We start from the raw sequence: 15,474 nt of genomic DNA, 5'->3' as shown, positions 1-15,474 counted from the left end.
TTGTTGCTTCATTTGACCAAATAGTTCACACTGTAAAATGTGGGTTGTCACTAGACATGGGCCGATGTTAGATTCTGTTAGGCAGAGTCTGCTGTTAGGCATAGTCTGCCCTCTAGGGGTTCAGAACCACATGTAATTATGCCACAGGAGTCAGGATGCCATTTCACTGACTGACAGAAACACGCCCAGACTGTTTAGTGTAGACTGTCTTGTGTGTGTAATCCGGGAATAAGGTATGTTGGGTTTAGGAAAAAGGTGGATAGCAATTTTGTTTTGTTAACTGTTAACATTTCGTACCTTATCCCTTTGCATGTAAAGTATGTCCTTTTGTGGGACATCTTTAAACCGTAAAAAATCTCTACCAGGACCGACGTACATTTAAACGACAGTCTTTGTTTACTATTAAAATAACGTTGCGTTATTTTGCAATAGTTATTTTTCTTGCTAAATAACGCAATAAAAACTGAAAACGTATTGCGTTATAACACAAACGTTTGGCAAAGCAATCTTAAATATTCTTGTGATGTTACCTGGCAGGTTCCGGTCCATGTGTGTGTTGGTGTGTTGTGTTGTCTTGGTTAAACAGTTGTAAGCAATTCAATCCACTCATGATACTCCAAGATGGTAAGTGGGTGTGCATACGAAATTAGCCAGCTAATTAGCTTTAAATAATGTTTTTTTTGGGGGGGGGGGGGTGGAATGTAAGTATGAAGGCGCTTTAAAAGGACGAGAACAGACGGGGACGGAGGACAATTATTGTTTTTTAATAAGGACGGAGGGACAAGGGCAGAAGGGTACCAGGTCGTGGACGGAGGACGGACCGGCAGAAAAGGGTTAAACTGCCCATCTCTGGTTATGATACCGCAATGTTTTGTCTCACGGTTATCACGGTGTTAGAATTACAGCTCTAAAATGACCGTTATTGAAATATTTGGTTAAATAAAAAAAACATTTTTTATATTGAACGCTATTTTTAAACAAAATATAGAATATTTACTACAGAATGTGTACCATGTTAATTTTAAGTATTACCATTCTTCTGTTCAAATGATACGTCTGTGTACTAGCATGTGAGCTATTTTTAAAATAGACCCATTGGCTACTCATGTTGGGGCTACCTAGTACCCGCAGGCACCTTTTTTTTTTTTAAAGGACTATGCACATTGCTCAGAGCCTAATGGAATCCATTTTTGCAGTGTCTCTAGTCTTGCTCTCGCCCTCATGCACATCTGTGCGTAAATGCTCGTTTAGATGAAGGGGAAAAAAAGTTAATTGGAGGCTTTTACTCAACTCTGCAAGCAGTCATCATATTGTTCCAAAAGAGCTCATTACCTGTGACAGCCATTATTAAATGTTATTGAAACCTTGACTTTTTAAAACCACGGTTAACTATCAAAGCAGTCAGCTGAATCTCAGATTCACGAGGTGCAAAGTGTTTTTCGTCCTGGCAGTCAAATAGTTGACCATTGCCACACCCAGAGTCTATGAGGGTGCATGGTCACCGAACCAGTCTAGATGTGTTTTCTTGACTTGTAGAAGGCATTTGTGGAGGGATGCTTCATGAGTACGGGGTACCTAATACGGGCCATTCAGTCCTTGTTCAACCAATGTCAGAGGTTGGTCCGTATTACTGACAGTAAGTTGAATTTGTTTCCAGTGGAGATTGGACTCTGCCAAGGCTTCCCTTTGTCACAGATTCTGTGTCATATACTGAATGAACAGAATTTCTAAGTACAGACAAGGCATTGAGGGGGTATGGTTTGTTGGTCTCAGTATTGCATCACTGCTTTTTCAAGATGATGTGCTCTCCAGCTCTCACTGGAGTGGTTCGCAGCAGAGTGTGAAGCAGTTAGGATGAAAAACAGCACCTCCAAATGTAAGACCATGGTTCTGAGTTGGAAAAGGGTAGAGTGCCCTCTCTAGGTTGGGAAAGAGATCCTGCCCCAAGTAGAGGAGTTCAAGTATCTGGGTTCTTGTTCACAAATGAGGGGATGATGAAGTGGGAGATTAACAAGCAGATTGATGCAGTGATGCACACTATCAATCTCTCGTGGAAAAAGGAGCTGAATTGAAAGGCGAAGCTCTCAATTTACTGGTGAGTCTGCATTCCTACCCTCACCTATGGTCACAAGGTGTGGATGGTCACTGTGTCAGAGCTCCAACGATCCTCTGCGGCGAGAGTAGAACCTTCCAGAAAGACAACAATCTCTGCACCAATCAGGACTGTGAGGTAGAGTGGCCATATGGAAGCCTTAGTAAGGATTCTTAGTAAACAGCACATGGCAGCCCGCCTGGAGTTTGCCCAAAAGCACCTGAACGACTTCAGGCCATAAGAAGGAAAACTCTCTGCTCTGATGAGACAAAGATTGAACTCTTTGCCGTCAATGCCAGGAATCATGAAAACGGGTGCCTGACCAATACCACCTTTTCAGTGAGGCATGGTGGTGACAACATCATGCTGTGGGGACGTTTTTCAGTGGTAGGAACTGGGACACCTCCTCCAAACATGATGCCTGGCATTGACGGCAAAGAGTTCAATCTTTGTCTCATCAGACCAGAGAGTTTTCCTTCTTATGGCCTGAGAGCCGTTCAGGTGCTTTTGGCAAACTCCAGGCGGTCTGCCATGTGCTGTTTACTAAGAAGTGGCTTCCATCTGGCCATTCTACCTCACAGTCTTGATTGGTGCAGAGATTGTTGTCTTTCTGGAAGGTTCTACTCTTGCTGCAGAGGACCGTTGGAGCTCTGACACAGTGACCATCGGGTTCTTGGTCACCTCCCTGACTAAGGCCTTTCACCCGATTGCTCATTTTGACAGGTAGCTAGCTCTATAGAGTTCTGGTGGGTTCAGTCCACTTCCATTTCCGGATGATGGAGGCCACTGTGCTCATTGGAACCTTCAAAGCAGCAGATTTTTTTCTATACTCTCCCCAGATTTGTCCCTCAAGGGAGTCCTGCCTCCGAGGTTTACAGACAATTCCTTTGATATCATGCTTGGTTTGTGCTCTGATGTGGAATGTTGCCGGTGGGACCTTTTATGCACGTGTTTGCCTTTCCAAATCATGGCCAATCAACTGAATTTACCTCAGGTGGACTAGTTTTATACTTTTAATAAATTTGCAATAAAATCACAAACTTTTTTTCACATTTTGGGTTGTTGTGTGCAGAATTTTGAGGAGGAAAAAAAATCATTTCCATTTTGGAATGAGGCTTTAATATGACAAAATGTGGAAAAGTTAAGCCTTGTGAATACTTTCCGGATGCACAGTCTATTTTTCATGGCAAGGCTTCGATTGGGGGCGGGGTGTTACTAGTAAAATTTTAGTAGGATTTGCCAATGGACAGCCGTTTAAAATTCGAGGCAGACCGACCTATAGTTTGGTACTATTTTTTTTTCCCCCCGTAAAAAAAGATGAATGACGGACAACGGAAAGGTACCCACGCTGCAGACGGATGATGACTAACGGACACACATTTTTTTGTAAAATGGAAACGAGTCTAATACTGTACCCTCTATAGGCATACCGCAATATTTCTTCCCCAACAAAATGGTGGAATGAGAATATGTGGATAGGATTGTTTGGGACCTTTTACAGCGGTTGACAAAGCTAATCTACTGCTTGTTGGAAAAATGACTTTAGCCACCTTGACATTTTTTTTAACCACCTTGACATTTTTTTAAATCTCAAGACTGAGTAAACGATCATCCGTTTCCTTTACCTCTTGACCTCATTTGCAAGTAACTTCAGCCTATCCAAACTTACTTTGGGCGAGAGGTGGGATCGATTCTGGACCGGTTGCCAGCAGATCTCAGGGCACATACAGACAAATCATTCACACTCACGTTAACACATGATATGGATGATTTAGAACCTTAATGTAGAATAACCACAATTAAAGCTCAGTGAGGGACAGTTTAGAGTCTATCATTAACCCTGTGCATGTTTTTGGAATGTAGGAGGGGGCCAGAGTACCCGGCGGAAACCCATGCAAAAATGAGTTAAAATGAGTTAAAAGCGTGATCTTCGTGTTTGCTATTTATCACAATGCCAAACTGAAATAAACCGTACTATTCTATGGAAATGAGACAATTACACTGCAGTTATACTGTGGCCATTATTTCCATCCAGAAAAGTGGACCGGTGTCCTGTAATTCCTTCCTACCCGTCGAGACGTCCTACCAATGCTTAGTTTGCTTGCCCACGCATGCTGACAACGCCGATAGTGAGGGGGGTTAGGTTTAGTTTAGGGGCTCCAGTAGGAAGTTTCGATGGGGTAGGACAATTTGGCAGAACACGGGCAAGGGTCGAATTTTTAGAACCTTTCACAGCTTGGAATGGAATAGAATGGAATGGAGGTCACATATGGTGGTGTGGTTTATTCGCCTGACTTTTGCTCCAGTAGGGTGGTTTCAGTTTCCCACTCAGTGACAGTGTTAATGTGCATGTGAATGTTTGTCTCTATATGTGGAGACTGACTGGCGACCAATGCAGGATGTAGTCAGCCGTTAGTCCAAAGTCATCTTTAATAGGCTCCAGATCCCCATGACCCTGAACAGACTGGATGATTGTCAGGGTACATGTCAGACCAGTCACCAGCAGCCAATCACGGGCCACATTTTCACAAACAACTATTTGCAATCACTTCCTCACCGGTGGACAATTTAGAGTCTTCGATAAACCCAACATGCGTGTTCTGGAATATGGGAGGGAGCTGGGGCACCTGAAAAAAGCCTACACAAGCTCAGGGCAAAAAAATGCAAACTCCGCACAGGGACAAACTTAAATTGAGATTTAAAACAAAAACCTCAGAACTGTGGGCTGGATGTGCTACCCACTGATCCTCAGTGCTGCCCCCCCAACTGTGTATAATGAAAATAAATGGCTTTTGGCACACTCATGCCATCCGTGTTCGTGTACTAATCTTGCACTCTCGTGACTGTCTTCATGGGTTCGGCACAGTGCAGTATTTGCCGGTCTCAAGGCTGCCTGGGGAACCACGTGACCAAGATTTCCAGGGGCCGAGGCGTTTTCACTGCAGGCGTGTCTACGGCGCATGCGCCGGTCTGGTTCTACCCCGCAGCTGGACGTCGCGCTTCCTTCTGGTTTTTCTCCTCCTCTTCCTCCTCTAAGTTGGCACAGCCTCTCATTTGTTCGAGGTTGGAGCGCATGTCCGAGAGCTTGCGCATCTGCATGGACAGATGTCTCCGGATCCACGCAGTGATTAGTAGATATCCCTTTGTGCCCACTTCCAAGGCTTCAGACACGGCGCTTGTGTGACAGGGTGAGTGTTTTGCAGACAAAAAAAAAAAAAAAATCTCCGGAGAGAAGACCGCGAAAGATTGCTCGCTAATATCCGTTGTTTGTGTGGCCTCTCCCGGGAGCGTGGCCAGCCACCTCCCATCGCTTAGCTCTCACAAGTAGTGCACCTTCCAAGCAAGTGTACGAGCCTTGCATGAAGGTAGTGTGTTTTTTGAAGCTCGACAAACCATACCATGTGTTGACTTTAGCATTCTTATGTTAGCATAGCTATGTCAGTTAGCAAAGTGGCCGGAATGGATCATACTCACGCCGTTTTAGCATTAGCTTGGCGTGTATTTTCGTTCATATTTGCTTTTAAAGGTATTAACCTGACACCATTACACATTGGATGCCTTTTATGTTTCGTGCTTTATAAAGTTGCCATTAACAGGGAGTCTCCAAAGCATGATATGCACATCATGCGCGTATGTTATTATGCATTATAATAAGTAAACACAAGCTCACGTTAGTAAATTCAGTAATCAAATGAGAGCTGTATATGTTTAAAAACTCCTCTCGGCACACAAAATACATCAAAACTGTTTCGCAAATTAGGCTGCAAATTAAATTCGTTGAATACGGTATGAATATCAAGGGATGTTCGGCGCATTGAATGATATCAGCACATGGCGTGCCTTTCACATAAAATAGATGCTGTGAAAACTTGCTTTTTGCAGTTCCACCACTGATCATCAAAAAGACAAAGATAACCCAAGTAAACATAAAACGCAATTTTAGATTATATTGTATTTATTAATTGAAACAACTATTCAAAGCTACCTAGCACTGATCAAAAAAGTACTTATCTCGTTGTTAAATCATAAATGATGTGTGGTCAACGAAATCTTTTGGAAAGCTGCGAGCATTTTCACTAAGCACACCGAAGCCTGATTACCTCCAGACCTGTTCAATTAAAAAAATCACTTAAATAGAGCATGTGGCAAAATTAAGTTGGCCAAAATATAAAAACAAAAAAAAGAACTGTAGCAAAATGTCATGATCCAAAGAAATTTAAGAACAGATGTGAAAGCAATTGACATCTGACAGTCCAGAAAGGGTTATAAAGCATTCCTAAACCTCTAGGACTCCCCCCTTTTGCATTTATGACAGCATCAAGGCTGCGTGGCATACAGGTGATCAGCCTTTGGCACAGTTGAGGTGGTATTGTAGCCCAAGTTTCTGCAGGTGTTTTGCCTCAATTAGTTGACAAGATTAGAACACAGGGAGCCTGTAATGTTGAACTTTGTCATGGTATTCTAATTTTGTGAAATACTGGATTTTTTGTTTTTGTGTCTTTCTGCCATTATCATCAAAATTGAAACAAAGGCTTGAAATATTTCACTTTGTGTGCAGTGAACTAATATACAGGTTTCACTTTTTGAAACAAATTATTGTAATAGACTTTCCCACAATATTCCATTTTTTTGGCACCCACATGCACATTGTCGTTATAAATCATCCTCCAGAGGTCCTTATGGCAATTTAGAGTAGGTATTTAAGATATTAATACCTTATCTTATGTCTATGGATATGAAGGTATAAAGTCAATATTCTAACATTGAGTTTTTTCATTCACTATTGGCTATCAATATGCTCATAAACAATTTTGGTTACTACGGTGAGTGATAGAATATGTACGTTTTTTGTACTGCTCTGCGACAGGTTGTGCAAATTGAGAATTATAAATGAATGTGAGAGGCTACAACGTTTCAGCGATGATAATGTCTATGTGCTTCTTGTGAGCATCTTCCATGTTATGGGAGAATTGGTACTGGTCGGCATGTGGCAGGGGCACTTGAAGTCAATCCGCACAAGCACGGGTAGACCAAAGTAGGTCTAAAGTAGGGATGTTTTTATACCACCTTTTTTTAGACCAATACCGGGAAGAGTATTTACCATTTGACTACTCACCGGTACAGAGTACCGCTACCATTAGTACTTTTGATATTAAAAAAAAGTTGAAACAAGGCATTCTGATAAATATTGCGTTTGTGGAATAAGCGTTAATCCACTCGTTTTTAGCCATCTGTGGGGGCGGCCATGTTGTCACTTCTGTCATCTGAAAATGACATCACAACTACTCAGGGTTCAGGTAACGACCAATCACGGCTGACCTGTTTTCTGAAGCTGAGCCATAAATACAAGTTGTCCTCAGTTTACATTAAAGTTTCCTTCCTACAGCATAACAGTAATTTGTATGCAAGGTGGAACTTGTCGTAGTCTGTGACTAACAAACACTAATACAATAAGTAACGTCATAATCACAGTGAATGGTTGTATAAAAAAACACTAGGACATAAGATAATAAACTGGTAAGTACAGAGTTACATGAGCGTGTCTTGAGCCACTAGGCAAACTACTTCATTGCACGGCATATGTAACCACGCACATCAGGATTATTGTAACCAACGACACCCTGTACACATACTTTTTAGTCAGTAGTAGTTAATCAAACCTGGTTCAACACAACTGCAAAATTCACACCATCATAACAGTCTTTTCATGCCCGTAGGTTTTGACTTGATCATTGCCAACATGTTCCTGTTTTCTTGAACAAAGAGTAATCTTGTATTGCATACAATTGATCCATAAAGGTCGACACGATCCATGTTAGGATGTTTAAAAGGAGTGGAAAGAAATTAACCTCATTTAAAAAGTGAGACTGTAAACCAAAAACACTGTCTTTAATGACAAAGGCGTAATTGAAAAGTGAATCTATGATTCGTAAAATTTTTTGTTACGTTCTAGTGTCACGAGAGTAAAGAGAAACTTTGGTCATAGTAAAACTTACTGCTTTGAATGCGAGTCTGTTTCTCCTGTGTACAGTAAGTTCTGATGTCTATTCTTTTTACGTTATTGTATGAACAACACCACATGTTGCACCTTTTCTTTGGAATAGTAAGCCAAAGAAAAATGAAAATGCACAGGTTGTCTTTAACACACTCTCTACTGAACTCTTACAGTGTGATTTTCCTAAAGTTTCACATAAGGTGCACAACAGTGACTTGTTTTTGTGTAACTTTACAGACTTATTTTTTCCCATATGTCCTCAGGGGTGTTTACTTAAAGTCCCTTTAAATTGAAAATAATGTTTGACACCACACAGCAGAGTGTTAACAACCGTGACACATTTCAATGATAAAAACGACCACATGTCTAAAATAAGGCTTCAAAAATCATGAAAAATCAAGACGTTGTTTCACCCTCAAATGTTGTGGGCCTGTCCGCTGAATGCGCTGAAACCACGGCTTGCTCAGTCAATCAAATACCACGTCTTACTTTTACACCCCAAAAATCAAGAAAACTGAAATGGTGAAAAACAGTTTAATGCTGTAATATGGGTGGGCGATATTACGATATTAGATCGCTAAGGGGTTTAACATGTTGACGATCTCATAAAGCTGAAAGATCGTTTGATCGTCTACAGGGCACATTCTGTACAGTTTACCTCTATGGCGGCGCAAAGCCACTGACACATACCCGACCAACCAATCACAGCACGCACAGTGCACCGTACGTGGCACTCCCCGCCTCCCTGTTTGTATGTATAGCGGCAAGCTATAACGGAAAGTCACCACAAAGCAGAGTTGGTCCCGAAAAGAAACTCCACACCCACAGTGTCGATTTGGTTTGGCTTTTCCTCGGAGAAGAAAGCGCAAATCAGTTATTTGCAAAGTTTGCAGAGAATTTGTTCGGACGTCAGCGCCGACAGCCAAAGCAAACGGACACATGGTAGCCAGAGGCAGCCGCTAGCTCCAAGCTAATGCAACCCACGGTACCACAGTCATTTAACAAGAGCACTCCATATGAAAAACAAGCAAGCAGTGTAAAGAAGTAACTGAGGCAGTGACTTATTACCTTGCTGAAGACATGATTCCCATTAAAACAGTGGAAAACTAGGGGTTTAAAAGACTCTTCAAAGTACTAGACCCGCATTACAGGCTGTGTTTATATGTTTACATTATGTTACTTTTTATGTTTACATTCACTGCACATTTTGATAAAAAATGGCACTATTCAAATTAAAACCTGTTCAGAAAGCTTAGCTGGCTTAAAATGTCAATTTTTTCAATTAGAGTTTAATATACATTTTAAATATGTTTAGCATGAGGAAAATGGTCAAAAATGTGCAAGTTAGTCTAAAAAGATGTAAAAAAAAAAAAATCATCATCATAAAATCATGATCGGGATTTTATCTTAAAAAATCTTGATATATTTTTCCCATATCACCCACCACTACGCTGTAACTCTTCAGCTTAGTAGTAGAAAGTTCTGTCCTTGCATGTTTTCAGCAATTATCATCAAACAGATGTATTGTGTTTAGAAACAGATCTCTGAATTCACTTTGCAACATCTTTTGTCATCAATGTTCTTCACAATAATATGTTCTATCTAGAATATATTGTAAAAAAAAAAAAAGTTTGACCTGACTTCCTCTTTTAAGTTCACACAATTGCTAGGATATCGTCTTTTAAGTGGAAATCAACCCAAACACTTCTATCGACTGAAAATGACATCACAACTGCTCAGGGCTCAGGTAACGACCAATCACGGCTCGGCTTCAGAAAACAGGTCAACCGTGATTGGTCCCTACCTCAGCCCTGAGCTGTTGTGATGTCATTTTCAGTTGACAGACGTAACAAAATGGCCGCCCTGGAGATGGCTAAAAACGGGTGGATTCACTTTTTTTCCACAAATGCAATATTTATCATAATGCCTTGTTTCAACTAGTGTGCTTGCATAGAACATATTCTTGAAAAAATACGTCTGGTTTGACTTCCTTCTAAGTCTTGCCTAGAGGTGGGCGATATATATCGTCATCGACATCATCGTCAGTCTTACTTTCACGATGTGTAATTTTACATTATCGAGTATTAATACTGCCTCGAAAATCATAACGAGTCAGTCGACGGCCGCAAAGTATGAGGAAATGCTGAAACACTCATTCGGCAAATCAGGTTGCATTGACGGCAGAGGAGCAGGAAGTGATAATCATTCGACGAATCAGCGGGCAGGACCCAGTTACGTGACTCTGTTCGCAATGCAGCTGGTCTGTTTCAAGTCCGGAGGGGTGTCCAGCGGGAAATAATAGTAAGGCGCGAGTCCACGTCGTCCGTAGTCTGGTTTGAGTTTGACCAAACTGACGCCGGTGGGAATAAGATTACCAAAATGGTCACCGTGAAGAGCAATTCTGTTGCACCACGAGCCATATGGATTGCGAGGAAAACTTGGTGACCGCGCAAGCACGCTAAACAACATCTTAAACACACACACTCAGAAAACAGTCGCCGAGTCGAACCAACAAATATAAACGCACGCACTCACGCGCACACACACACACACACACACACACACTCAGTACTTTAGCGAGCAAGTCAAACGTGACAGCCTGGATGTTGGGTTAACATTCAGTTTACATGCTTGTAGTCCGCATCATTCATAACTGGCCTGTATTCCCGAGGCATGTTGCACAAACTACGACGGTTTATTAGTGTGACGCCAGCATACACCCAAACATGAATAAAGTCACAAGTCGACATATCACAGCGATGAATGAGTGAGAAAATGCACTTTTCTGTAAATTGCAGCTTTGTTATTCAACTTTATTCTGAATACGGTGGCCAATGTATGAGAATGGGTGTTGTCATGACGACGTCTTTTTTCTATCGCTGTGTGACACTTCTGTCACACAAATCACATATCAAATACATTTATTTACCATTCTGATTGCTCTAGTAGTTGGCAGTGGTACACCAGTACTTACTCATATCATTATGGAATAACAGCAGAGACATTTAAATGACATAAATATTCCCAAAAATCTATACATAATTTTTTGTTCGTTATTGTTAAATATTGTCCTAGAATATCATTGTTTTACAGAAGCTGTATTTAGACATTTAAAAGAGATGTTGTTCACAATTGCTGTCTGTCCACAATTGGTCTGTGAAGCAAGTGCAGATTTAAAATATTTTTTGTAGAATATCGTCATCGAGGTTTTTGAAAAAATCTTTTTTGTTTGTTTTTTTTTTTTGCCCATATCGCCCACCCCTAGTCTTGCCATAATTGCAGCTTTAAACGTTTGCTAAGAAGGTGCAAGTTGGGTGCAGTATCCAATGACGTGTCTTTGTGTGTTCTTTACAGTCCATGATGCTTGGGCTCCAGGGCAGCGGGCCACCATCCTCCAAAATCTATCGCTGCGTGGCGTGTTCGGCAACCTTCAGCGGACTGGCCGCCTTGCTTGTACACCAGGCGACGCATGCCAACATGCTCCCCAAGGTCATCGCGCCTCCTTCGACCCAGCCTGACATGAGCCTGCAGGGCGCTTTGACGGCAAGCCTGAAGTCCTCCAATCCACCAGCAATGTCTGACGGTGCCTCACAATCTTTTTATATTTGTGACTGTGGAGAGGAGTTTCAAGACTTTTGTCTAATGCTTGATCATAAGCAATCACACAGTTCTCAGTTAAAGTCACTGCAAACGACAGAAAGTAATGCCGTGTCAAGTGGAACAGGGTCTGCTGATGATTCTCCTCATCTGCTGGGAGAGTTAAGGCCAACGGTAGCATTGACGGATTCGGTCAAGAGTTGCCCCACTACTTCAGGGTCGCCACCTGTTAAAATAGAGCCTGACGCCAGTGAAAGACTGGAAGAGAGCAAAGTTGTCCCTTCATCTCGTCTTGAGCAGTGTAGCGCCTCTCAAGAAATTAATGATGGACAACCTGACCAGACATCTGCAAGTACTGAGCCAATGTCAGAGATTGTAAAGGATTCACAGTCTGTTCATGGCGGTGACGGTGAGGAACGAGTGGCTAAAAATAACAAATTAATGAAAATATTAGCAACGGCTTACATGAAGCAGACTTCCGTGTCTCCATCTACAGGCCACAGTCTGGACTTGATCACCCCCAAACAAGAAGCCATCCCAGTCGATATAACGCCGGTAAAAGAATCTGAAGAGCCACCGATCAATGATCTCTCTGTAGCCCAGCTAAGACGACTGCTCGCAAAGACTAGCGTGAAGACAAAAGCTCCCACCATTAGCCGAATTATCGACTCCAGCAGGAAGAAGATCGTTTCTCTGACAAAAATGCTCTCCCCCGTTGTGGTTCTTGAAACTCGTCAGAAACTCAGAGACTCTAGCAATAACGCTCTTGGGAAATACCAATGCGGCCGCTGTCGTCGGACCTTTCCGAACTCCGACAGACTAACCGAACATCACTTCTTGCACAAAAAGGAAAGAATTAAGTGTTGCCGTCGCTGCAAACAACTCATCATTGGCAAGCTGCCTTTCACTGACAATCATGTTTGCGTTTCATCAGTGAAAAAGCCTGCGCAGGTGCCCAGTACATTGCCGCTTGTCCCCAAAATTGTGCCGTTCCATAGCTTTAACAATGCAAAGAAATCTTTCTTTTGTCCTGTGTGCAAGCACAACTACGCCCGCAGGTACAACCTAAAGAAGCACAAGTGTCATGGCCCAAAGGCAGCCCCGCCTGAGATGCGTCCCTCCACCGACAGACTGCAAGCATTAAGATCAAGTCATAAAGCCTCAGCATGCAGGGATGGTCAAGGTGAGCGTGGAATTAGCAGCGTTTCCGTCTCCACCGAAGCCCCTCGGGTCAAAGTCGAAGTGACCTCTACTACTTCCGAGCAGTCTGAGATGTCAGACTTTTCCTGGTGCGGTTTTGCCAAAAGCTTCCCACCATTTTTGTCCAAGTCTTCGATGATGGACAAGCATAAGAATACCTCTGGAAGTGCGATGGAAAACACGGGCTCGGATGCCTTGCCGGTGCAGAACGAGAGCAGCAATGAAGGCCAGTGGACGATGCCCTTGGACGATGAAATGGAGCTGCTTAGTTCTTCTCAGAATGCCGGCAACGAAGATGAGACGGAGCCCGAGTCCGAGACTGCTAACCTGAGCTATTTTGTAAGAGATGGTGTAAAACGTTACCCCTGTCCCAGGTGTCAGAAAACATACAGTCGGCCCTCTACTCTGGCCCGCCATTTACGGCTGTGTGGGTTCAGGCCCCGGGGGCACGCGTCCGTGTCGCATAGTGCTAATTATGATGGCGGTGCCCAAAATAGCATCGCAAAACAAATGTTTCCTTGCTTTGTTTGCGGCAGAAACTTCAACCGCAAAGATAACATGATGGTTCACAGGCGAAGGTGTCAGATGCAGCGGACTGCAACTCGGGAGCCGTTGCAACAACAGTTGCCGGCCGGCGCAAAAGGCAGTTCGGATAATGACGCCAACAACTGGGGCATGATGTCGCTGCCCTCTGTGCTACCCAGGAGGGTGACATGCGAGTGCGGGGTGGGATTTACATCTCCGAGACTCCTCCTGGAGCATCTACAAAAGCACGCGCAGGAATCCTACACGTGTCCGACGTGTGGAGAGACTGTTAATTCCTGGGCTGACTACGAGGTTCACCTGCAGATCCACATGCATCCTCATCACCAGCTGCTGAAGGGACTCCAAACGCAGCGATCACAACCCTTAGTGCTTCGGATCCAACAGCAGCCGCCTCAACAACCGAAGCAGCAGCAGCCGCCGCCGCCGCCTCCGCCCGTGCATCAGCCTTCGCAGAAGGAACCGGTCCCCGAGCGCTCAAACGTCAACAAAAAGCAGCGGGTGATATGCACACGATGCGGGAATACGTTTGCCACCCGGTGCTCCCTTCGGAGGCACTTATCTTGGGACCGTTGCAAAGGCGCACGACCGCAAAATGCACCCAAATCTTATCGCTGCTCCCGCTGCAGCTCCGAATTCCCCAACATGGTCAGTCTTCTATTTCACCAGAGGAGCGGTGCCTGCAAGCCTGCCATCAAGCCCGTGCGCTGCCCAGTTTGTCTCCGTTGGTTCGGCACTATGGACGGTTTGCAGAAGCACCTCCTGACTCACAAGCAGTCTGAATCCCATTGCTGTGATATCTGTCAGTGTTCATACCCAAGTCTGAAATCTCTCAAAACCCATCGCAGGAGGGTGCATAATGTCATGTGTGCAGAACTATTGACTTAATAACATTTTTCATTCCTTTTTTTCTCTTTACTTTTACCGGCGACTTAGATGTGGTATTACAAAATGCCACTTTTGAATTTGACATGCTTTTAATGGTGTAAATATGATGTAACCGAAGAGGAAAAGACTTTAGTTTTGTAGCAGTTTGCTGCTGTGAAATGAGGTGTAGTTTTGTCAAGTTAAGTCCTGTGTTTCAGTTTTCAAGGTTGTAAATAGTTGCACTTGCAATTTTATCCCACAATTGTTCTGTAGCTTGTTCTGGTGTTATTAAATATACCAATTAATGAACGTGCTTTTGTATTTGTTTCTGTTCTATTTGGGTTCATCCAAACAGTTGGCGCTATAATGTATGGTACAATATTGGAATTGTTTTACAAGCATTCTGCAAACAGATATTGAATAAGCTGAAAATCCATTAGGATTTGATTTGTACAGTTTTTTTTTTTTTTATAAGTATTCACCAGTAATAACCAGCAAAGAAAATGATATACATGAGTATCTGGGTTATGACATCTGAAGAGATTAATTGTAATTATTACTTTACTACTGCGTTCCAATAGATTTGTTTTGTGTATGAATAGCAATATACAAATAAACTTGCCTTAGTGATGGATTACGGCGCGTTCCGTCTTCTGTACAAATTAGTTATTTTTCTGCATTCTGAACGGAACTCCTATGATAAACAGAGGAACCAGGTAACAAAAAAAAGCTTTTTAAATTGTGTGTGTGTGTGTGTGTGTGTGGGAAGTGATAAAGGAATTGAATTCCTTTTTAGAAAATTCTCCATGAAAAAAATGAGTGTAGAGCCTAGTAGTTACATTCTATTGAGTGAACATTTTTTATTTTGTAAACATACTGTATGTTCTATATACTGTTATTTTGGTCATATTTATTCCTCTAAATTTGTACTCATAGTTAAATGTCACTGTACCACATTTGCTTTTTCATTACTGTATAGTTATGTCAAATTAATTATAAAGCACTCAATAATTAGACTTACTGCACAAATTGTACAATTAACTATACTGCAAACACTGGGCTTGAAAATAGAAAAAAAATATTAGGGATATATAGTATTAACTGAAAATGATAAATTATTTAAATGAACTGTCATGTACAGGAAATTTGAGATTTCAGATATGCAAACATTGCTAACCTC

At 42.4% G+C, this 15,474-nt stretch overlaps 1 protein-coding gene across 2 annotated transcripts; it reads left to right on the top strand.

Moving 5' to 3' along the window:
* The first annotated feature begins 4,997 nt into the window (after positions 1–4,997).
* LOC147143801 (uncharacterized) lies at positions 4,998–14,928 on the top strand. Of its 2 annotated transcripts, XM_086039200.1 has the most exons (3): positions 4,998–5,280; positions 11,442–12,093; positions 12,181–14,928. In XM_086039200.1, the coding sequence occupies exons 2-3, from the start codon at positions 11,445–11,447 to the stop codon at positions 14,313–14,315; spliced, it is 2,784 nt and encodes a 927-aa protein (XP_085895326.1). In that variant the 5' UTR covers positions 4,998–5,280; positions 11,442–11,444; the 3' UTR covers positions 14,316–14,928. The 2 variants fall into 2 exon arrangements, with proteins under 2 accessions (XP_085895326.1, XP_085895324.1); XM_086039198.1 differs by having other exon boundaries at positions 5,000–5,280; positions 11,442–14,928.
* Positions 14,929–15,474: the final 546 nt, after the last annotated feature.

Source organism: Filicampus tigris, chromosome 8 (assembly GCF_054856515.1).
Source record: "Filicampus tigris isolate MCC_2025a chromosome 8, RoL_Ftig_1.0, whole genome shotgun sequence".
NCBI classification, from domain to species: Eukaryota; Metazoa; Chordata; class Actinopteri; order Syngnathiformes; family Syngnathidae; genus Filicampus; species Filicampus tigris.
This window is presented reverse-complemented; position numbering and strand designations above follow the sequence as displayed.

Coding starts and splice junctions, on each gene's coding strand:
- LOC147143801 (XM_086039198.1), top strand. CDS start 11,445: ATGATGCTTGGGCTCCAGGGCAGCGGGCCACCATCCTCCAAAATCTAT.